The sequence below is a fragment of the Gordionus sp. m RMFG-2023 genome, chromosome 1, assembly GCF_954871325.1.
Source record: "Gordionus sp. m RMFG-2023 chromosome 1, tfGorSpeb1-WG-v2, whole genome shotgun sequence".
Lineage (NCBI taxonomy): Eukaryota > Metazoa > Nematomorpha > Gordioida > Chordodea > Parachordodidae > Gordionus > Gordionus sp. m RMFG-2023.
In genome coordinates this window covers 81,595,287-81,619,688 of record NC_088775.1, presented here as the reverse complement: position 1 = coordinate 81,619,688, position 24,402 = coordinate 81,595,287, and the positions used below count along the sequence as shown (strand labels likewise).

Genomic DNA, 24,402 nt, shown 5'->3' with positions numbered 1-24,402 from the left:
AATTTTTTTAACACAAAAAATTTGGATACATTTTGCATTATAATAACAAATAATATGAGTAAATAATAAAAAATTTTTTATATTATCATAAATAGTTTGATCATAATTTTAATCGAATATTTTTTTATAAAAAAAAACTTACTGGTGCCATCGAGGCGCTATAATCATTGAAATTTAAGAATAAATATATAATACATTTTAAATTGAAATAATTTAAAGAACCAAAAAATCTTGCTATTGTTACAAATTTTAAATAACAATGGGAGAGAGAGACAGGGGAGGGATTGGTCATTTAATTTCTATTTTAATCTTTATTTTTCGGATCTTTTCTCAATTTTCATTTAATTTTTTTAGAGCAATAATTAATTTTGATAAATAAATTTATAAGTGAGTGCTCATGGCATATTATATTGATATGGGTGGAAATTTTATGTCCCCAAAAAATTTTCTGCAATTATATATCAGTACCCCCCCCCCCCCAAAAACACAAAATCTTACGAAAAAATATTCTAAATAATATTATCTAAATGTCAAGAAAGGGATTTATTTCCTGATCCATTATATATATACATGGATTTCGAAAAATTTGCTATGAGCGAGGTTAAAACTGTCATTGGTATGATCATTAATATGTTAAATTAATTATATTTGTTTTTTCAATTATGGGATCATATTATAATCAGAGGATGATTTACCATTTGTGTCAAAGTACCCATAGAAAACTACAAAAGCTATGTCTGGAAAGCCAATACACAACCGATGAAGCCCTAAGCTTCTTTTGTGGCATGAGGGGCGGCTTAGCATTTGTTCCTTTATGTGATATGGGCAATGCAATGGCATTCCTGAGATCGTTACTCCGACCAATGGTAAAGATATTCTTGAATATTTCGATAAAAATTACATCAATGGAGTCAAGGGAGGTCACAAGAAGCAATTCCCAATCCCAGACACGTCGAATTGGGCCTCGATTTCCTCCTGAAACTTGGAACGTGAATGAGAGCACCCTATCTGATAAAGAACCCACAAATAATCAATGCGAAGGTTGGGATCATCATTTTTCAAATCTTGTTGGGAATAAACGCCCATCAATTTGGGTATTGATTAATAAAATGAAATGCGAGGTTGCTGCCGATGAAACCAAACTTGAACGATGGTGTGTAGGTAGTTGGACACCAAAACAAAATCGCAGAGTTATAATACCCAGATTCGGTTAAAGAAACTTTGCGAGGAATGCCGTGATAGGGTGCAAAGCCTTCTAGATTAGATTTTATAAGGGCGATTTTTACCTTTATTTGATGTCAACCGATATAATTATTATTCTAAATTATTAAATTTGTATATATATAATGATTTTTCAATAAAATAAACAGATCTTATTGCAAATTTTTAGTCTATTTAATATAGTAATTAAGGATGGATATTGTATTTATTACTATAGCAAATAATTTTTACGAAAATTAGTAATACATGGGTTATTTTACTGGGGTAATTTTTGTCCCAATACCAATTTGAACATCAGCATTTTTTATGGAGGGTATATGAGTAATCTTTAAGTAATGAATTGGGGCCTAAAAAATTTATTATTAAATTATATTTCTATAATAATTTTTTCTAAAATACTAATTTGCCTTTAATTTATTAAATCCAAATAAAAATATTATTATTAGGTCCTAAGTATCGGAAAAAAATTTCGGGGTTTTTTACGGGAGGTTTTTATTCCGAGGTTTTTTTTCTGGGTTTTTTTCCGGGATTCCATATTTTATTATATGAAATTAAAAATAATATTGACATTATAGGGAAAATGTGCCATAAATGGCTATGTCTTTGCCTTTTTGAAAAAAATTATTAAAAGAAGAAAAGATTTGTTTTGACTTTTAAAGAAAACATGGTACGTCTGATCAATTGCGAGAAAAATTTTTTTGAGGAAGAATTATGAAAATCGATTTTGCGAAAAAAGGTTTAGTTAACTACCCCCCCCCCCCCATTTATTCTTAAATACTTTATATAAACAATAACAAATTCAGTATCATTTTGTAATATTTTTTAAAGAAAATACATGTTCACATTTTTTAGGCGTGGCGATTAAGTGTGTGAACCCCGGGTCTTTTTCAGAGGCTCATGATCAGAGCTGGTTTAGTCAATTTTTAGACCAAAACAATGGGTCTGGGGGTTACACAACTAACCAATTAACAAAACTTAATCTTTTTTTTTATTTAAATAGTTTTCAAATCAAGAAATTTATTTATACGTGTAGATTTACAAATCAATCTTCTTACTTTCAAATTTAAATGGTTATGTAATTAAAAAGTGTGCTCTCCTCCTCGCCTAATAAGATAAACGGGCGTAGGCTAAAGGTCACCTCGTTTTAACAAAAAAGTTCAAAAATAACGATTATGACAATTGTCACTTTTCTGTGGTATCTTCACTAAAATTTTAATTTAACATGTTTACAATATATATTTACCAGTTTTCTTTTAAAAAATTCAAAAAGTTGAAAAATAATATTATGACAAATGTCACTTTTCTATGGTACATCTTTACTGAAATTTTAACTTAACATGTTTGCAATAAATATTTTACCTATTTGCTTTGAAAAGATTCAAAAAAGTTCACAAATAACGATTATGACAATTGTCACTTTTCTATGGTACATCTTCACTGAAATTTTATTTTAACATCTTTACAATATATGTTTTCACCTATTTGTTTTAAAAAAATTCAAAAAGGTTAAAAGATAACAATTATGACAATTGTCACTTTTCTATGGTACATCTTCACTGAAATTTTAATTTAACATATTTACAATATATATTTTTACCCATTTGCTTCAAAAAAATTCAAAAAAGTTCAAAAATAACGATTATGACAATTGTCACTTTCTATGGTATATCTTCATTGAAATTTTAATTTAACATTTTTACAATATATATTTTTACCGATTTACTTTAAAAAAATTCAAAAAAGTTCAAAAATAATGATTATGACAATATCTATGGTACATCTCCACTGAAATTTTAATTTAACATTTTTCAGTCTATATTTTTACCCATTAGCGTCAAAAATAAACTAATATGTTTTAAAATACAGATTATGATATTTGTCATTTTTACAAAGGAACATCATCATTGAATTTATAATTTAACATATTTATAATATAAATTATATTTTTACCCTTTTGCACCAAAAATTTCAAAAATGTTAAAAAATAACATGACAATTGTCACATTAAAATATTATAAGACGATCATGTAAAATAACATAAAAATTTAATATAAATATTTATAAATTATTTAAACTAGTTCTTTTAATAAACTAAAAAAAAAATAGATAATTTTACAAAAATGATAAAAATGAACCTATAAAGGATTTTAACTAAAAGGTTAATATTTCACAAAAAAATTAATTAAAAAAGAAGATTTTAAATTCTTATCAATTCAAATTTTGCTTAAAATTTTTGCATGAAAACCACAAATTAATTGTAACAAAAATAATATTATACAATACCTATTCCAAATATTCGTCCTCTAGTCGACTTAAGTTCCCGACTCAAGTGGAAAACTCATGTTCTCGACTCAAGTCAACTTGAGTTCATGGCTCGAGTTGACTGGAGTTCACGATTCGAGTCGACTTGAGTTCATGACTTGAGTCACGACTTGAGTTCACGACTTGAGTCGACTTGGGTTCTCAACTCGAGTTCACGACTTGAGTTCTCAACTCGAGTTCACGACTTCAGTGAGTCGACTAACGACTCAGACTCTGAGTCAGATTTGGGTGAACTCGACTTTTTAAGAATACTACTTTATGGCCTCCTAAAGTTGCATAGAAAATTTAAGTTATAGGATCATCTGTTTGTATAAAATAAATAAAATAGTAAATAATGTATTAATTTTGGTTTTAATATGGCCTCCTATAGTTGCATAGAAAATTTAAGTTATATGATCATCTGTTTGTATAAAATAAATAAGTAAAATCAACAATAGTAAATAATGTATTACTTTTTGGTTTTAATATACAGTTGCATAGAAAGTTTAAGTTATAGGATCATCTGTTTGTATAAAATAAATAAATAAAATCAACAATAGTAAATAATGTATTATTTGTTGGGTTTAATATGGCCTCCTACAGTTGCATAGAAAATTTAAGTTATATCATCATCTGTTTGTATAAATAAATAAAATCAACAAATAAAAAATAAATAAATACATACATACCGATGACATGACGATGACATGACGTAGCGATGACATGACGTAGCGATGACATGACGTAGCGATGACATGACGTCACGATGACCTAGTGAGGACATCGGAAAATTATAATATAGATAATGAAATTAGATAAACCGTTTGGTGGTAAATTTATTATTTTTGGCGGAGATTTTAGACAGATTTTACCTGTTATTAAACGTGGTGGAAGATGCGACATTGTTAACTCAACCTTAAAACGATCGTATTTATGGTTGCATATAGTGCCATTAAGGTTAGGTATTAATAGGAGACTTCTACATTTTCACGAAGCAAATGAATATCTTATTAATAATAAATACTCAAAATTTCTTTTAAGTTGGTGAAGGCTATGAAACATTTGATGGCTCCAGGGATAAAATAAAAATTCCTGAAGATTGTTGTATAGCTTCTAATGATGTCGAGGATATTATTGCTTTTGTTTACAATATAGACAAAGACAATACGTCCTTTAACCGTACATCATTTGATCAAAATGCAATCCTGACCCCTAAGAACGTAGATGTCGATTCTATAAATATTAAATTGATTAACAAAATTCCGGGGGATCTAATTACATACATAAGTGCTGATAAAACGATAACCGAGGATGAAGCGACGTTTTATCCCACTGAATTTTTAAACTCTTTAAGTATATCAGGATTACCACCTCACAAACTTTTACTCAAAGTCGGGGTACCTATAATGTTAATGCGTAACTTAAATTCTGCTTCTGGTTTGAATAATGTGACTAAATTGATTATAACTTCTTCGCTACCAAATATAATTGAGGCGGAATTTGTTTCTGGTAGTTTTCTCAGTACTAAAGTTCTCATTCCTAGAATAAGTTTAATTCCTACAGATTCTGGCTTGCCATTTTCTTTTTGTTATAGTAGGCAGGGAGTAAAGCAAGATATTACAAATTTTTTTTATTATATAAATATATTTTAAAATGTTTAACTACAATATATGACTAAAAAAACTATAATTTTATCCTTTATATATAAGCAAAACTATTAAATAATTAAATGAAACTATCAAGTTAAGTTAAATGAAACTATTAAGTTAAGTTAAATGAAACTATCAAGTTAAGTTAAATGAAACTATTACGTGATACGTGATATATAGCGCTTTTGCCCTCTAGCGTTGAAGATTCAACAGAGCTACGCTAGGTTTTCCTCATTTCCATCTAATTGGAACAATTTAATTTGGGTATAAAAGTAAAAATATGAGGAGCCCTCCACACCTTTGTGGGCAAGCCGCATGTGCTTGTAGGCACAACATTTCGAAAAATGTTGCTTAAACCTCTATAGGCTTTAATTTAAAAGGAGTGGGACAAAGAAAGAGCCTATACCCAAAAACTAAAATATAATTTAATTACTTTAAGGGTGGGCGGTGGATCGTTTTTAATTTAAAAATTTTACAATTTTAATGCAAATTTTAGTAAGGAAAATTAAAGAATACTTCCAGAAAAAGTTGAATAATTGTTGATAGGGAACCTTTAGATAATATGCAGCGTCTACATAACAGGATTTTCACTGCAAACCCCCTTCAAAAACCTTTGCCTACCCCCCTAAAAAATCACCGCCGACTTCGGCGGCGATGTCTCTTTATCATTATTTTCACCTATTTATTTATTGATACTCTTTTAAAGAATTTATAAAGTATAACTTAAATTAATCTATCTCTACTACCAACTATCGATATTTTTGAATATAAATAATTTATTTTTTAGATAATAAATTCAATCAAAACCTCCAATATTTACAATGAATTTATTATTATGGCATTGTGAGCTTGCTGAAATATCTAAACCTTTATCATTATATTTAAAAGGATTGTTTATTTGGAAAACAATGTGTATGATTGTTTGCAAATATAGATTTGGTCGATAAATTGTATTATAATAATACTATAATAAAAGTATTATTTTACAGCAATAAATTTGTCCTATTTCATCTCAAAATTTAATAAATAATCCCCAAAAAAATTTATCCTACCCCCATTAAAGAAGCTTACCCCATACCCTCTCAAAAAAATAGGATGCAAACTGTTCCTATCCCTCCCGCTCATGTAAACGCTGATGATATGTGAGCAAAGAACTTCAAAATACGTTTTCATTTGAGGTAACTTTTTTTGATGCGGAAAAGTTGGATCTTTTATTGTTATTAAGTTTTATGAATTGTTTCATATTGATATTTAAATCCATTATATCTTTTATGGATTTATAGTACCATAAGGATTTATATTTTGTATATTGTTTTTCTTTATGTGTGTACAACCATGCTATGGCGTCATGAGCTAAATTGTGGTCGGAGTTCCTTATTATGTGGGCTAGGAACTAATTACGGTGGTTTTTTACAGTGATATTAATTGGCGTGTGATTAGATTTTTTCCAGAGATTTTGGTTTGATAAGACTCTTGGATAGAAAATGTCATTTATTGTACCTAGACAATTATTTATAAATGATTGTAATCGTCTCATTTCTATCTTATTTGCTTCCCAAATTTCCCCTCCATATAATAGAACCGGGACAATTGTCGAATTGAATAACTTCAGTCTGGTAAAAACAGAAATCTCTTTTGTTTTCCAAATTTTCATATACTTGTAGAAGGTACTCCTCGCCTTTTGCTTATCGTCATTTACTCTTTACCACTACCCTTGTTGTCTAGTGTTATACCCAAGTATCTAATTTTATCTACAACCTTAATTATTTTTCCTCCAAAAGTAAGATTGTCCATTGGTGGAGCATTTGGGGAGGGGAGAATAACAGTTTTTTTGAAATTTATTTCAAGCTCAACTCTTTGACTTAGGGTCTCTAGTAAGTATTGTCACAACGACAAGTTTGTCATTGTGCATCAAAACCTAAATATAAAAATAGAAAACAAATATATATATATAAAAAGGAAATTAATAATAATTAGGAATCACGAAATCATAAAATCAACTTTAATTCTTTATTCAAAATTATAATAGTAAAAATCATAAAAAAATAAAATAAAATATCATTAAAGGTAAATTTTAGTTAAAATAATAATCCCCTTTTTCGCCTCATAATTTCTCCATTATATATCCTTTTTCTTTAATCCACATTTACATAGTCTCACTAGCGAAGAATAAAAAGTTCTACATCCCACTTGTTAAAACTGTTAAAGTATGAAAAAATCTACAAATCTCACGCGTTTTTTTCTCATTTACATAGACGGGGATATTTTAATAAAACATTATTTTTGTTTACGATTTGCATAATGCATTTTTTTAAACTGCAACACCCTTCCACTTAAGTTAGACCCACCAATCTGCGAATAATCAATCTTCTTTCGATCTCGACTTATTCTTCTAACGAAGGCTTTGTCGCTTGAAATTTTTGAATTCTATCTGTCGCTTGTCACCCTGTGAAACGATCAGCTTTTTATCGCTGTAAGCCACTGACGAACTTGATACACGCCTGTTTTCCACTATCCACGATTGATAACGATTATCGATGACATCCAGTTTCCTTTCCTCTCTTGTTTTTTGCTAGTCTGTCTTAATCTTTTTTACAATTTATCATAGCTTTCTTATCAAGACTAAAGTCTCGGAATAATTGGCTATTATTGGTCAGCGATTAACGATTGCAGCATAACGTCTTGACCCTCTTTTCTATCAATTTGCTTGTTTTCCCCCTTTCTCTTGTAATTGATTGGTTGTTGCCTCTAATTCTTGTAATCGTATCTATCTTTCAGACTTTCGGGTCTTCTACGACAGTTTGTCCTTGCTGAGATATCGGGTTATCACATCTAATCTACTTCTACCTAAAATAATCTATTTACATATCTACATTTATCTCCTCTAAACTAATTCTGCCTTTAATAAATGGCGTAAATTATACTAAATCTTAAATTTTATAATACGTAGCAAAATATAATAAATTATATAAATATATCACATTCTATCACCCCTCTCCCCTTAATGAAGCCTAGACCCATATTTTCATTGAAAAATTTACTTGTATTTAGCTATTGATCTCATCTTCTTTTCAGCCATGTCTAAATTTATATCTAAAAATCCTATTCTAAAATATATATCAAAACCTATCTTTTTTTTTAAAAAAATTATCATTGTGTATTTATTTCCTCATGTACTCTTTGACACTCAGTCTTTAAAAAACTGCTGAAATATATAAATCTCTTTTCATACATACGTTGTTGAGAAATCAATGACCTAATCATAAAAGTTTTCATACTTACGTTTATGAACAACCTCTTACTTCTAATCACTATGGTTTTCACCCCACGTCTTTGAAGAACTTATGAAATTTAATCATTATAATTTTTCGCACAACCGTTGTTGAAAACTGATATGTATATTTCTAAAGCATGTTTTTGCTTTTGTATTATTAGAATAATATTGTATGATTCTTCTTAAATCTTATTCATGATTCAAAATAAAAATCCGATCTCAAATTGAGCTCGATTGCGGCATAAATTTTCTAATGACGAAAAGCCGATTCTCTCTATGAAGATTTTTTGGTTAATCTACAACCTAATATACTAATTCACATTAATCCTTGAGGCTGTTTTATCTCTCGCAGCCCTTAAAATAAAAGTTAAACGTAAATCTTCAATAAGAATTTAATCAACTATTTCCTAACAATAAAGTTATATTCTAATCTTATTCACCGAATTTTTTAATTATTATATCTCAGCAACCTATTAGTTAAATATTAACTTTCGCAATTTATGTTTCTATTTCTTTGTCAAAGTTATTTCTAGTGATCACTTGATAATAATTCTAAAATCTAAAATATCATAGTCTTTATTAGTTTCAAAATTCCATTGGTTTTTAGTTTACCAGTAACTTCATAAAATTCCTAATGTCTTTAATTTTAGATTTTATATTCCTACATAAACATAATCTTAACAACATAATTTTTCCTTTTCATCTTTATTTACATATTTTTCTTACGTTCTTCTGGAATTTTTTTTTGTATTAGAATACAGTTTGACACATCTCCTTGTTGTCCCACCGGTCCCAGACTGAAGGTTGTAAAGGGCCGGTCTCCTCCGCTCTCCAACACCATTGTCACAACGACATGGTTGTCATTGTGCATCAAAACCTAAATATAAAAATAGAAAACAAATATATATATATAAAAGGAAATTAATAATAATTAGGAATTACGAAATCATAAAATCAACTTTAATTCTTTATTCAAAATTATAATAGTAAACATCATAAAAAAATAAAATTAAATTAAATTAAAAAATTAAAAGAAAATTTTAGTTAAAATAATAATTCCCTTTTTCGCCTCATAATTTCTCCATTATATATCCTTTTTCTTTAATCCACATTTACATAGTCTCACTAGCGAAGAATAAAAAGTTCTACATCCCACTTGTTAAAACTGTTAAAGTATGAAAAAATCTACAAATCTCACGCGTTTTTTTCTCATTTACATAGACGGGGATATTTTAATAAAACATTATTTTTGTTTACGATTTGCATAATGCATTTTTTTGTAAAGTAAAACTGCAACAAGTATAATAAATTTTTGGTTTCATCTATGCTCTTGGAGATTACAATCTTGAGCATATGATATTATTCTGTTAACAAAGGATATGGACTTATCAGATCTTAGATCAACTAGATCAGCTGCCCCTAGTGCTTCTCTTATAACTTTATTAAATCATGTTGAATAGGAGTGGTGATAGAGTACACCCCTGTATTACACCTTTTTTAATTCTAAAGCAAGGAGATATTTTATCGTTTATTCTAAAACACGCCACTAATTTTGAGTAGTGGTTTTTTAAGATGAGGATTATTTGGGGTTCTATTCCGCATTCAGCCAGCGTATCCAATAGAGCTCCGTGATTAACATTATCAAAAGCTCTGCTAAAATCTATGAAAGTGTAATAGGAGGATATTTTGTTTCAAAGTTTCACTGCACAGAAACGTTTAACTTAGCAGTTTATTTTTTTTTTACCTTTTTTTTTATTAATTTCACAACAAGGAATAATATCTTCTTTTTTTTTTTAATTTCACAACAAGGAATAATATCTCGTCTTTATTTTTCTTTTAAAAGAAAGAAGAATTTTTAAAAAAAAACAATATATAAAAAAAAATATAATTATAATAATAAATTTCCACTTTTTTTTTAGTTTATATATGATTATTTTTTTATAAATATTAAATTATTTTTTACATAATAAATATTAAAAATATTTATATAATAATGTTCATGATGACTGCGCGAAACTAAAAAAAAATATTAAAAATAAAATTCCAAACAAAAAAAAAATATTTCATGACTCATACAAAAAAAATAAAACTATTTATAACACGCCCCCATTAAATGAAAACCCTTGAACATACAAAAAAAAATTAAAATTGTTGTTTAACAAAGACAAACAGGAGGGTTTTGTACATAAAATCAAAATGTAATTATTTATTATTCTCTACATATGTTAACATAAATAAAAAAAATATATGATGTAAAATATTTTAAAAGTTTTACTACATATATTAATATCATATTTTAATTATTCCCGAAAATCTATTAAGGAAAATGATATTTAAAAAAAAATTGTTTTATTATTACAAAATTTGTAAAATTTATTCTGGTCCCATTATATCCTCCAACAATTCCTGAATCTCAGAGGCCGACAAATCAACCATCGGCCACTCTTCAGCGTAATAGGCCCTGGGACTCACCTCCGGCGTTTCTTCTCGAAACGGCTCAATAATCACCACCGGTCGCCCTATCGCAGTTATGGATTGATCTTGTTGCGGCATTGCCCCTATCGTCAAAGGCGGCAAAATGGTCCTAACTGGGCGTGCGTCGCTCCTTCCCGGGCTTCGGCTTCTGTGGCTCGTCGTTTCCCTATTATCATTTAAGTCTTGCCTACGATTTGGCCCACGGGGGCACCGCATTCGCAAATGACTAGGCGAACCACACAAGTAAACGTCTCCTCCTCGAGCGCATGCTGAGGTGCCGGGGCTCCGGTAATTCGGAGTGATCTAAATTATTCGTCATTATCCCGGACACTCCCCTTTGGACCTGGGGCGATCTACTGCTCCGGCGTATTGGAGGCGATTGGTCTATTATGTTTCGGTAAATCGAAGGCGAGATTGGTCGCCCATCCTCATTAACATATCCTCGGTAAATACTTATTCTAATGGTAAAATTCTCCCAATATATACACCGATGCCTCCCCGACATTCTTTTTTAAGAAAAAGGTATAATATAAAAAAAATTAATAACAGTTTTCACTCACTTTTCTTTTGGGTCAAAATGAATAAATACAGGAAAATTTTCTTTAACAAAATTAACAATTAAACAAATTATAATTTTGCATTTATAAAATTCCCCTTTTAAAGCCCAATTATTGGAACCTTCCTTGTTTTGTGTCTCGCTTCCAACTGTCATTGCCGAAATCTTTTCCGTGTTTCAGTCCAACTTGGAACCATTTTTTATTTGTTTCCTAGTCCAATTGTCACTCCTTTTTATTCTATTCTCCAACTATATACAAGTTCTATTTCCAACTTTTGATTTACGATCCCGACATCTCCCAAAATTATCCCTTACTTTAATTTATTACTTTGGTTAACATACCCAACATTTTTAACTTTTTGTGCATTATTTATTGGCACTCTAACTAAGTTCCCCCCTTTTTTTAGAAAAAAAATACTCGCTTTATTCCCCGAATCACGAAATCATTGACTAACTGATATCATTGATATTTATTTTATTTTTTATTAAATGTGATGTAATCCCGTAATTGCGGAGGTATTAATATCTTGGGTTAATTATCATTATCGATTTTTTTTTTTTAAATTAAATTTGATTTAATCTCGGAACTGCGGAGGTATTACCATCTTGGGTTAATTATCATTATTAGTATTATTATTTTCTATGTGCTTTAACTCGAGAATCACGAAAGTTTTTTTTTTATATATATATAGCCCCTTAACCTCCAACATTATTAGCACCGGTTACCATTATTATTATTGATCCCCTTTTTTTTATTAAATGTGATTTAATCCCGTAATTGAGGAGGTATTACTATCTCGGGTTAATTAATATTTATTTTGTTTTTTTATTAATGTGATGTAATTCCGGAATTGCGGAGGTATTACTAACTTGTGTTAATTATCATTATCGATTTTTTTTTTAAAATTTGATTTAATCTCGGAATTGGGGAGGTATTAATATCTTGGGTTAATTATCATTATCGATTTTTTTTTTAAATTAAATTTGATTTAATCTCGGAACTGCGGAGGTATTACCATCTTGGGTTAATTATCATTATTAGTATTATTATTTTCTATGTGCTTTAACTCGAGAATCACGAAAGTTTTTTTTTTATATATATAGCCCCTTAACCTCCAACATTATTAGCACCGGTTACCATTATTATTATTGATCCCCTTTTTTTTATTAAATGTGATTTAATCCCGTAATTGCGGAGTTATTACTATCTCGGGTTAATTAATATTTATTTTGTTTTTTATTAATGTGATGTAATTCCGGAATTGCGGAGGTATTACTAACTTGGGTTAATTATCATTATCGATTTTTTTTTTAAATTTGATTTAATCTCGGAATTGCGGAGGTATTAATATCTTGGGTTAATTATCATTATCGATTTTTTTTTTAAAATTAAATTTGATTTAATCTCGGAACTGCGGAGGCATTACCATCTTGGGTTAATTATCATTATTAGTATTATTATTTTCTATGTGCTTTAACTCGAGAATTGCTAAGATATCTATCCCTCTCTCCTCGCCGCATCATGGCTGGATCTCAATCTTTCAGACTCTACTCTCTTCCGTATCTGTTCTACGTGTCTAACTCCTTCCTTTCCGTCAACGAATTTTACTCTCACCATTTTATGCCCCATGTTCTGTATAATTATTCCTGACTCCCATTTTCGGGTACCTCCAAAAATTCTCGCCCATATGGTCTGACCATTCACGAATTCACACTGATTATCCATTGAATTTTCCTCCTGCGCCGGTTTGGGTCTTAAGAAATCCAACTGAATACGAGTTCTACGGCCCAAAAACTTTTCTGCTGGGGACAATTCCTCTCCCTTTCGACTATTGTTATAATATGCAATCGCTATCCAAATCTCTTCACCCCCATATTTCGACTTCCTCAACCAACTTTTCACCACCGCCACCATCCTTTCCGCCTGCCCATTTAAGCTTGGGTGGGCGCCAAAATGTGTCTCGCCTCAGTTTCAGTACAAAATACTTTAAATTGTTTACTTATGAAAGCGGGTCCTCCATCCGACACGACTATTTCCGCTACCCCAAATTTTGCCCAAAGATCTTTTAACGTCTTAATTACTACTTGCGTTGTTAACCCCTTTACTTCTTGATACTCTACACATTTTGAGTAAGCGTCCCCCACGAGGAGATATATTTTATTTTCGAAGTCGAAAAAGTCTAAGTGCACTCTTTCCCATGGTCGAGTAGCCCTAGGCCAAATACTTTTCTTGTCCTTTCGAGGCATACTTGCCCATGAATTACACATTTCACAACTTCTCACCATATTCTCGATTTCTTTATTCATGCTAGGCCACCATACGTATTCCCGCCCCCATTGTTTCATTCGTTCCATACCCGGATGTCCAGCATGGATCATTGCCTTTACTGCCTCCCGTAATCTGGACGGCACCACTCCCCGACTTCCTCGTACCACACACTCGTCCACTATCGTTAGCTCTTTCTCCACTTGCTTGAACTTTTTGTCCCCATCTCGCCATTGCTTCCGACCCAATATGCACGCTTTGATTCTCGTCAACTCGCGATCTTTTAAAGTAGCATTTTTGAGTTGTTCCTGCAACTGGTCCTCCTTTAGATATTCCGACTATCGCTCTAATCAACCCGTGCTCATCCTCTTCACCCATATCTTTCGACCTACTCGTTTCGCAATCCTCTCCCGCTCCACATCTAGAAAGAATATCCGGTAAGTAATTTTCTCTTCCTCGTCGGTATTTCACTTGCACGTCGAAACTGCCTACCAGCAATAGCCATCGCTGCAACCTAGGCGACAACATGAGCTCCTTGTTGTCCTTCCTGAAAAGATGAACCAAGGGCTTGTGATCCGTATATATGACAAATCGACGTCCGATCAAGTATTCCCTACATTTAGTCAATCCAAATATAACCGCTAGCGCTTCTTGCTCGATCACTGAATATCATGTCTCGGCCTCTCTAAAGATTCTTGAGAAAAATAAAATAGGTCTCTCCAATTCGTCTATACAATGTAATAGCGCTCCACCCACACCCCTATTCGAAGCGTCAACGGCCAATATCACTGGCACATCGTTATCAAAACACACTAGTACTGGTTCCCTTCCAATCCTCAATTTCAACTCCTCAAAAGCCTCCTCCTGTTCAATCTTCCATTCAAATCTTTCTCCTTTCTTTAACAATTTATACAACGGCGCCGCTATCTGCGCGAAGCCTTCCACAAAACGGTGATAATAATTCATCATTCCCAAGAAAGCTTGTACTTCCACTTTATTATTAGGCTTCAACATGCTTGTTATATTTGCCATATTTTTGTCTAAAGGTCTGACCTCTTTCCCATTGATTTTATGCCCCAAATATACGATTTCTGATACTCCCAACACACTTTTTTCAACGCTTGCTCGCAATCCTTTATCCTTGATCCTTTTGAACACCTCCTCTAATCTTCGTTCGTGTTGCTCGAGAGTCTCTCCCATCACCAATACGTCATCCATGTAGTAAAATACTCCCTCTAGTCCTTGAAAAACTGCCGCCATCGTTCGTTGAAAAATTGGAGCCGACACGCTAAGTCCAAACGGCAATCTACAGAAGGCATACAATCCCTTCGGAGTCGTGATCGTTAATAGCTTTTGTACCTCGGGTTTCACCTTCAATTGTAAGTAAGCTTTCGAAAAGTCCACCTTTGAAAAATATATGCTACCCTTCAAATTAGCAAATATTTCTTCAATCCGAGGTAACGGATATTTTATCTCCACAACCCACGGGTTAAGCGTGACCCGAAAATCAGCGCATAAACGAAGCTTTCCATTGGCCTTCTTCACGGGTACTAACGGTGTTGCCCATTCGCTATATTCCACTGGACAAAGAATGCCCTTCTGCACCCACTGCTCCAATTCCTTGTCTACTTCATTTCGCCATTCGAACGGTATCCGACGTAATGCACAAAACTTGGGCACATATCCCTACTTTAATTTGATATCCACTTCATAATCTCGGAGACAACCCAACTTCTCATCAAAAATCTCCTTGTAATTTTTCATCAAGTTTCTCACTCCCTCTTGTACTTTGATCATACCAAATTCTATCTCTCTATCCCGCAATTCCCTCTCTTCCCGTCGTCTCGTTTCCTTTCCATCCATTTCCATTTGTTGGCTATGTGTTCCCTTAGTATTTCCTTGTTCCAAATCATCATCTTCTCTAGTTTCTTCTTCTGGCAACATTATTTTCCCATCTGCCAATTCCTCCAGCTCCGCTTCAAACTTTCCTTGATCATGAATTTCTTTCTGTTCTTTGGTATCATTTCTTTCTTCCTTTCTCCCAAAGTCGCGACAACCCCTAAAATTTCCCCCCGATATCTCCCCTATAATTCCCCCCGATACCTCCCCTATAATTCCCCCCGATACCACCCCTATAGTTCTCCCCAATACCTCCCCTAAAATTCCCCCCGATATCTCCCCTATAGTTCCCCCCAAGACCTCCCCTATAGTTCCCCCCAAAACCTCCCCTACAGTCTCTAACAACCCTATTATCCTCTCCTCTCCTTTCCCCTTCCAAAAAGGTTTCAATTCCTGACAAACTTTCTCCATACCACAAATTCATATCTCTATTTTCTTCACATCTTGCAACAGGTAAAAATACACCACACCATGCGAATACCCCCCAAAAACCACAATCTGGACCAATTCGGGTGATCCAATCCCATCCCACTACTGACTCTACTTTTCGATCTACTATCCATAAGTCCAAAATCTCCACTCTATTCTCTAATACCACCTTTAACTCCACCCTTCCCATCACTGCGACTTCTGATCCATCCAACTGACGGATCTTGATGTCCTCCCGTTTAATTATCCTTTCCGACCAAATACTCTGATATTTCTCATATCCCATCACGGATATGGCTGCCCCGGTATCAAATAACATGGATACCATATTTCCATTCAAATTTATCCAAACTCTAGGGCAAGGATCATGTATCCTTTCCTCTTGTATCATATTTATGCCCTTTGATACCCAATCTTTCTCACTATAATCTAATCTTTCCATCTCTTTCGCCCAAAGCCCCCCGATCTTTGCCGCATGCTCTTTACCATCATATAGTCACAAATACTCGCAATCTCTCGCCCCATGTCCTTCCTTCCGGCAACGGAAACATATTCTGCTCTTTATTCACAGCCAAAAATGGTATTCCTACCTCTTTATTTTTTTCACTTTCTATAATTCTAACATTTGGAGCACTTTGCCCCATGTCCCTCTGTGGAAAACCGCCTCTAGTTTTGAAATTACCCACATTGCATTCCTCCCTATTGTGACCAAATCGACCACAACCTGCACATCGTAGCTTATCACGTCTTCCTGGACAAAACGTGGCTATATGTCCATATTTTCCACATTCAGAACGCTTCTTGGCAATCTCTGACCATATGTCCCTGTCTTCCGCAATTATAACAATTCATTCTCCCCCTTACTCTAGAATCAAAGTTGGGTCTCATTTCTCCTCTCCTTCCCTGAGAACTTTCTCTAGGTCCCCTATATGTCCCCAATCTCTGATTAGTATATGAATCTCTCCTTTCAGGCCTATAGGTTAATTTATCTAATTCGCTATCTGTCCACCCATTAATTAACTCCTGCACTGGGAACCATGTTACCTTTCCCATAACATCCTCTTCCCCATTATGTCCTTCTATCGTCAATGTCTGCCCCTTTATTTTCACACTTCGACTTCTTCTCAACTTTCTTCCCCATATTAAGCTACACATCCATATTACTAATGTAACCAATGCCCCAAAAATATTATACTGTATTTCCCAGTATTTTACAAATTTTAAACTTTTCATTTCGACCTTATAAAAAATTTATAATTAATTTCAAAATAAAAATTTTGGTTATTTGTAATGTTAATAGATATGATATTATTAATAGTGTAAACAACCCAATAATACACATGTACATCTACAGTTAATAAGTCTAAAGATACAACAAAAATTTGGGCAAATTTTGTGTAACAGATTTACAACTCGTAAAATTCGGACAGCACTTCCGTACGATAAGATTTTTTTTTATTTTGAGAGAGAAGAAAAAATAAATAAATAAAATAAATGGACAGCTGATGTCGATGATGAAGACGATGTACAATTCACTTCAAGACTCAAATACCACTATATGATATTTTTCACTCGAAGACTCAAATACCACTATATGATATTTTACCATAGATGTAGATGATGAAGACGATGTACAATTCACTTCAAGACTCAAATACCACTATATGATATTTTTCACTCGAAGACTCAAATACCACTATATGATATTTTACCGTAGATGTAGATGATGAAGACGATGTTCAATTCACTTCATAAATACCACTATATGATATTTTTCACTCAAAGACTCAAATACCACTATATGATATTTTACCGTAGATGTAGATGATGAAGACGATGTTCAATTCACTTCAAGACTCAAATACCACTATATGATATTTTTCACTCGAAGACTCAAATACAACTATATGATATTTTACCGTAGATGTAGACTCAAATATCACTATATGATATTACAACAACCGCACTAACCAGGTGGTTTTGTATAAACACGGCACCAATTTCAAAGTTTCACTGCACAGAAACGTTTAACTTAGCAGTTTATTTTTTTTTTACCTTTTTTTTTATTAATTTCACAACAAGGAATAATATCTTCTTTTTTTTTAATTTCACAACAAGGAATCCCAAATTTCCCCTCCATATAATAGAACCGGGACAATTGTCGAATTGAATAACTTCAGTCTGGTAAAAACAGAAATCTCTTTTGTTTTCCAAATTTTCATATACTTGTAGAAGGTACTCCTCGCCTTTTGCTTATCGTCATTTCCTCTTTACCACTACCCTTGTTGTCTAGTGTTATACCCAAGTATCTAATTTTATCTACAACCTTAATTATTTTTCCTCCAAAAGTAAGATTGTCCATTGGTGGAGCATTTGGGGAGGGGAGAATAACAGTTTTTTTGAAATTTATTTCAAGCTCAACTCTTTGACTTATGGTCTCTAGTAAGTATAATAAATTTTTGGTTTCATCTATGCTCTTGGAGATTACAATCTTGAGCATATGATATTATTCTGTTAACAAAGGATATAGACTTATCAGATCTTAGATCAACTAGATCAGCTGCCCCTAGTGCTTCTCTTATAACTTTATTAATTATCATGTTGAATAGGAGTGGTGATAGAGTACACTCCTGTATTACACCTTTTTTAATTCTAAAGCAAGGAGATATTTTATCGTTTATTCTAAAACACGCCACTAATTTTGAGTAGTGGTTTTTTAAGATGAGGATTATTTGGGGTTCTGTTCCGCATTCAGCCAGCGTATCCCATAGAGCTCCGTGATTAACATTATCAAAAGCTCTGCTAGAATCTATGAAAGTGTAATAGGAGGATATTTTGTATTTATAACATTTCTGCATTATTATTTTCAAGGCTAATATTGGTTCTAATATATTTTTGTTCGGCCTATAAGGACAAATGAATTTGGGGAGAAGATGGGACGTCGATTGCACAATTTTGTTTTTTAATAACGTCATAAATATTTTAGATACACATGATGTCAGAGCGACGGCGCGGTAATCTGTGAATTTCCGTGGGTTTTCAATTTTGGGGAAATTGAAAAAAAATGATTTATTCCATTCCTCCGGAGTTTTCCCACATTCCCATATTTTGTTAAAAAGGGTCAAAAGGAAGGAAGAGACAGTCCTAAGTGCAATTTTCAGATACTCAGCTGTTATGTCATCAGGCCCCGGAGCTTAGTTTCTACGTAATTATTTTATTATATTAGCGATCTCATCTATAGAAAAGCCACATGGGGGTGAGACAGAGATTATATTTAAGCTAGCTGGTGGGATTGCTTTCCTTGAATCGAAGACTGTGTCAAGCCATACAGCTATTTGTTCATCTTGATCTATGATCACTTTCCCATTCCTTAAGGCAATGGAGGGGAGTTTCTTAAAGCTACCAGGTTTACAAAAATATTTTAATTTTTTATATGCGTCATATATCCTGTTTCCTTCATATCTCTGTCAATGTCAAAGGCTTTCCTCGCGATATATATATTCGTCTATCTCTGCGTAGTAGTTTCTGTATATCCTTCCATAGGTCGCTATTCGAGCCGTTCTCACTTCTTAACAAATTTATTTTCTCTAGAGTGTCATTAGCCATCCATTCTTTCCTAGAGAAAGGAGTCGCGTTTGGCAAAACGTTGTATGATTCTGTAAGATCGCTTTTAAAAAGTTTTCAACATGCTTCTAAATTTTCCTGTCTAGTTATATTTACAAAGTTAGCTACTTTCCTAATTAGCATTTGATCGAAGAGCCTCGCATCTTCTGGTGTTTGTACTTTATTGGGTTTGCGTGTTATATTTGTGCGCGAAAGATAATTATTAGGACCGATTGAAGTTTGTCTACTTCCACTGTGATAACTCCATAGGTTTTTAACTGTAATGTTTGCTCTGAGCATTCTATGATCTAATATGTTAATATTTGTTAGTACTTTTACATCATCAAACCACCGGTGAACGTTCGAAATGAAAAAGTCAATTTGAGATTTTGCCGAGCCCTTACAAAGGTGTAAGTGTTACTTTCATGGTGGCTAAAGAAAGTATTCTCGACTTGAAATTATTGTTTATACAGAAATCTAGGAGTTTCTTACTATGTTCACAATTTCTTTGTAGTATTGTATCATGCCCAATAACATTACTATTTACATACTTAGCTTCTTTGCCGATTTTCATGTTAAAATCTCCTAAGATAATTATATTATATCTTCCCGGTAGGGAGTGTATCGTGTTTATCATAGAATCAACGAAACTTGAGCTCTCATTCCTATTGGGAGGGACATAGAAATTTATGATCAAATATAACAGTCCGCATCTTTCTGATACCGGTACGAATTTGATTGTGTGTTTCTGCATACGTTTATTTATAAGGAACGTTATCCCGGACCAACTATTCAAGGTGGTGCCTGAACAGAAAATTTTATAGTCATTAAAAATAGCCGTGTTTACCCCTGGAAAGTGGGTTTCCTGAATGCCAATAATGTCGATTTTCTCAGCTGCTAACATCCTTAGGAGAACCGCCAGTTTGTTTTTCATTCCATTTATTTTGGGAGACGCTATTTGTAGCTTGCCTGTGAACTTATACTAGAGAACCAATGAATGAAACCAATAAAGAGAATAAAAACGTCGGAAGTAAGTATAAGTAAAATCCAAAATGTAATTTGGGAGAAAAGTATTAGTGTGGAGAAAAGTATATAACGGAGAAGGCTACCTCATTATGTACTACTTAGGAGCCGCATAAGATGTAATATAACATTAATTTAAAAAGAGACCTTCTAAGATAATTTACAATGGTACTAACCCAATATATAACACTATACAACACAATTTTATGGATATTATTATTATTATGAGGTGGTCGCCAGTTTCAAAAGAGCCCAGTAAATGAGGGTAAAAGAACTCCTTTAAAGTTAAAAAACTAAAAATGAACTTAAGTTTGACTAAAAATTCTGAGACTACAGGTTTAAAGGGAAAACAAATTCAAAACTAAAAAGTTAACGTTAGGCATTTTACTTCCATTTATCCTAATCATGTTACCATTTTTTAGTGCCAAATACAAATGAAGGTATATAACATTTCATAATAGTTGGAGTTTTTATAATAGAGAAACTTCCCAGAAAGATAAAATTAAGAGATAAATTTAATACCGACTAATAATATCAAAAGATATCCAAAAAATTTATTTAACTAATGTTAGAAAAATTATATCTATGATAGGTTTACCTCCATAACGGTGTACTGGCTTGAATCCAAAAAGTGTATTGACGCAATTAGGAAATTAAAAAAACAGAAACAAATAATAATATAATAAACAAAAGAAGGTAATGAACACTTAAAAATTGCCTATTTGAATTTAAATTTACAGGAAAAATTTTCAAAAATATTATAAAACTGCCAATTCATATTACATTTAAAACTAATATTAAAAGTTTTTTCCAAAAAAAAAACTAAGACAAAGGAACCAAAATGAAGAAAAATGATTATAAAATTATTTCATGAACAAAAAAATATTTTACATGAACAGAGAAATATAAATCAAATCAAAATCAAAACGGCGCCTGAAAGAGAAAAGAGAAAATAATTACAATTAACATAGGCGCCAAAAATTTAAAGAAATTATTTAATTTGTAAATTTATTTTTACACATCAACTTTGGCTAGAAATGTATAATATTAATTAACGTAAGGAAAAAACAGACATCAGGAAAGAAACTAATAACTCTATATAATGTAATATACAACACGGAGAAATTAAAATTAGAATGACTGAATATATTATTGGCTAGTTACATATAGAGTAATCGTCCCACGAGAGAAATAAACCTAAACTACTACCGATTCAAAGTAATAAATGAGAAAGTACTGTATATCAACTGTTGTTTGTTCGTATTAAATACCTGAGAAAGGATTAAAGTCATGCTTCCATAGAAGTATTAGAGCATTAAAACCACTAAATAAAATAGTAATATCTTATCTGGGAGAAATTGGGATAAATAAGGATAAAAATTAACACTCATTCGCTATTTAAGGTTCAAGTTTATCGACCGGGAACCTAAAGATTTTAAGATTGAACTTATATATAACCTAAATAATCTAAAATATTTATATCTGAAGATATGTATATGGTGTTAAAACCGATCGATGCATATAATATAATATATAAATAGATTAATATATAAAAATTGATTATACTAATACCGACATGATAATGTAAATCCAATAATATCATTGAAGGTAATAATACAAATGAATTATTTATATTTTAAGTTGAAAGTTGTTAAACTAGAATACCCAGATATAGCTTATGTAAAATTTAAAAACCTTACAACTAGCTAAAATACTAAAATTTAACAAATGTTGATTTTAACTATATACAAAAAATCCTCTGTAAATAATGTTACAAGTTTAAATCTAATTAAAGTAAATATAATAAAAGTAAATATAATTTAATAGTTGTGTTAAGGTATACAGACATTAAGAGCAAACATGACTAAATTCAGCTAATGTATAATCAAGAACCATTGAAAGCTTATTAAAGCATTTTACCAATATTAAATTTCAACTATAAAATTTAATGTCATATATAATGTTTAGGGGATATAGAGATTATTTAATTAAGAAGGTATACTAATTAAGTTTATTTGACTGGCAATCACTTCATGAAATATATTAATATGATTGATTTGTATCTATGACATTTATATCATTGATAATATATATATATGACATTTATAACATTGATAATATATAATATAAATCTCATTTATAACAGAAGGGACCTAGATTAATTAAGTTACTATGTAAATTAAAACATGTTTAAACAGAAAATTTTAAATTAAGAGAAACAAAACTATATATTTAACTACTTCTGTATTTATATTACCAGACAAAATCATGTAAATAAATGTGTAAATATTTGTTCTATAAAAGTAAGAGGATATTATAAGTTAAAAAATATCCAAATTTAGCTAATATTAAGTCAAAGTATTAAGAAATAATGAATATTAAGTTTCAATACTAACTTTCAACAATAAGAAAATAATATTTATGATAATGGTGAGTATCTTTATTTAAGAGGGGATATAAATTAATTAGTACCATGCAGATTAATATAACTTACAAACAAAATTAGTGATTTAGAGAGACAAAACATCTTTAAAAAATACAATATGAATTAAAAGGGTATATTTAATTTTATGGTGCTGAAATTACAATAATATAAATTAGAAATTAAGTTTAAATCAAACATAAGCCTTGAGTGGAGTTTAACCTACAAACTAAATAAGTATATTTATATAAATGTTTAATTGTAAAGATACTTCCAACTCTAGTCCAAAACAATTTATTTGTAGTTTCCTTGCAATGATTAAGAGAAAAATAAAATATACCTCAAATCAAAGGAATAATCTGACCTATACTAATCTACACATGAGTTGACCAATTAACGTAATCATGGAACCATTTGAAAGCATCAAAAATATAGGTAAAACCAAGTACTTAGCTTGATTTCCATCATCCAAAAATATAGACCTTCCAAGCATTATGAATGAATCGATCTAGCCAATTAAGCTTTGACCAAAATGTCTACTGGTTCACACATCGATCAAAAATGTTTTTAGGAATAAAAATTTGCCGTATCGAATTTTTAAATCCAAAATTGCACTGGAATTGAATTAACTTGCAATAATTTTCAATGTTTTCATGCTTAAATTTTATTACATTTATGAAGGTATTGAAGTATACAATTAATAAAGTTCATGGGTAATAAAATTTTTTTTATCCAAATCGCCAAGTTTAAAATAGCAAAATATTTTTGTATCCTGTTCATTCATCGAAGGGATATTTTTTTCACAATAAAATCAAATTAAGAAATTTAGAAACAAAAAGTATGAATCAAAACTATTAAGTTAAGTTAATATAAATGGTGTTAAATGAATGTAACATACAAAAATTTGCGCTATATAATATCCATTATAATAAAATAATAATCCATGTTCAACACCTTTAAACGCCGCCAATTTCCCGTGAGACCTGCCTTTGTCATGACAATTAATAAAGCTCAGGGACAAACGTTGAACAAAGTTGGCATCTATTTACCTCATCCTGTTTTTTCACATGGACAGCTATATGTGACTATGTCTCGAGTTTGTTCTCCTCATAAATTAAAGATTATAACCAATGATAAAACAAGAACTACAACCAATGTGGTGTATCGTGAGGTTATATCCGATTAATCCCGGCTTATACGAATAAGAGTGAACATTACTTAGTAGGATATTATTTTTGAATTTAAACAATTTTATATTATTTAAGCATCCTTTTGTCGGGCCGC

At 31.4% G+C, this 24,402-nt stretch overlaps 1 protein-coding gene across 1 annotated transcript; it reads left to right on the top strand.

Moving 5' to 3' along the window:
* Nucleotides 1-4,327: 4,327 nt before the first annotated feature.
* Nucleotides 4,328-24,304, top strand: LOC135930808 (ATP-dependent DNA helicase pif1-like). Its single transcript, XM_065467597.1, has 3 exons — nucleotides 4,328-4,484; nucleotides 4,564-5,103; nucleotides 24,072-24,304. Exons 1-3 carry the CDS (start codon nucleotides 4,328-4,330, stop codon nucleotides 24,302-24,304), a joined length of 930 nt encoding a protein of 309 aa, XP_065323669.1.
* The last annotated feature ends 98 nt before the right edge of the window (nucleotides 24,305-24,402 follow it).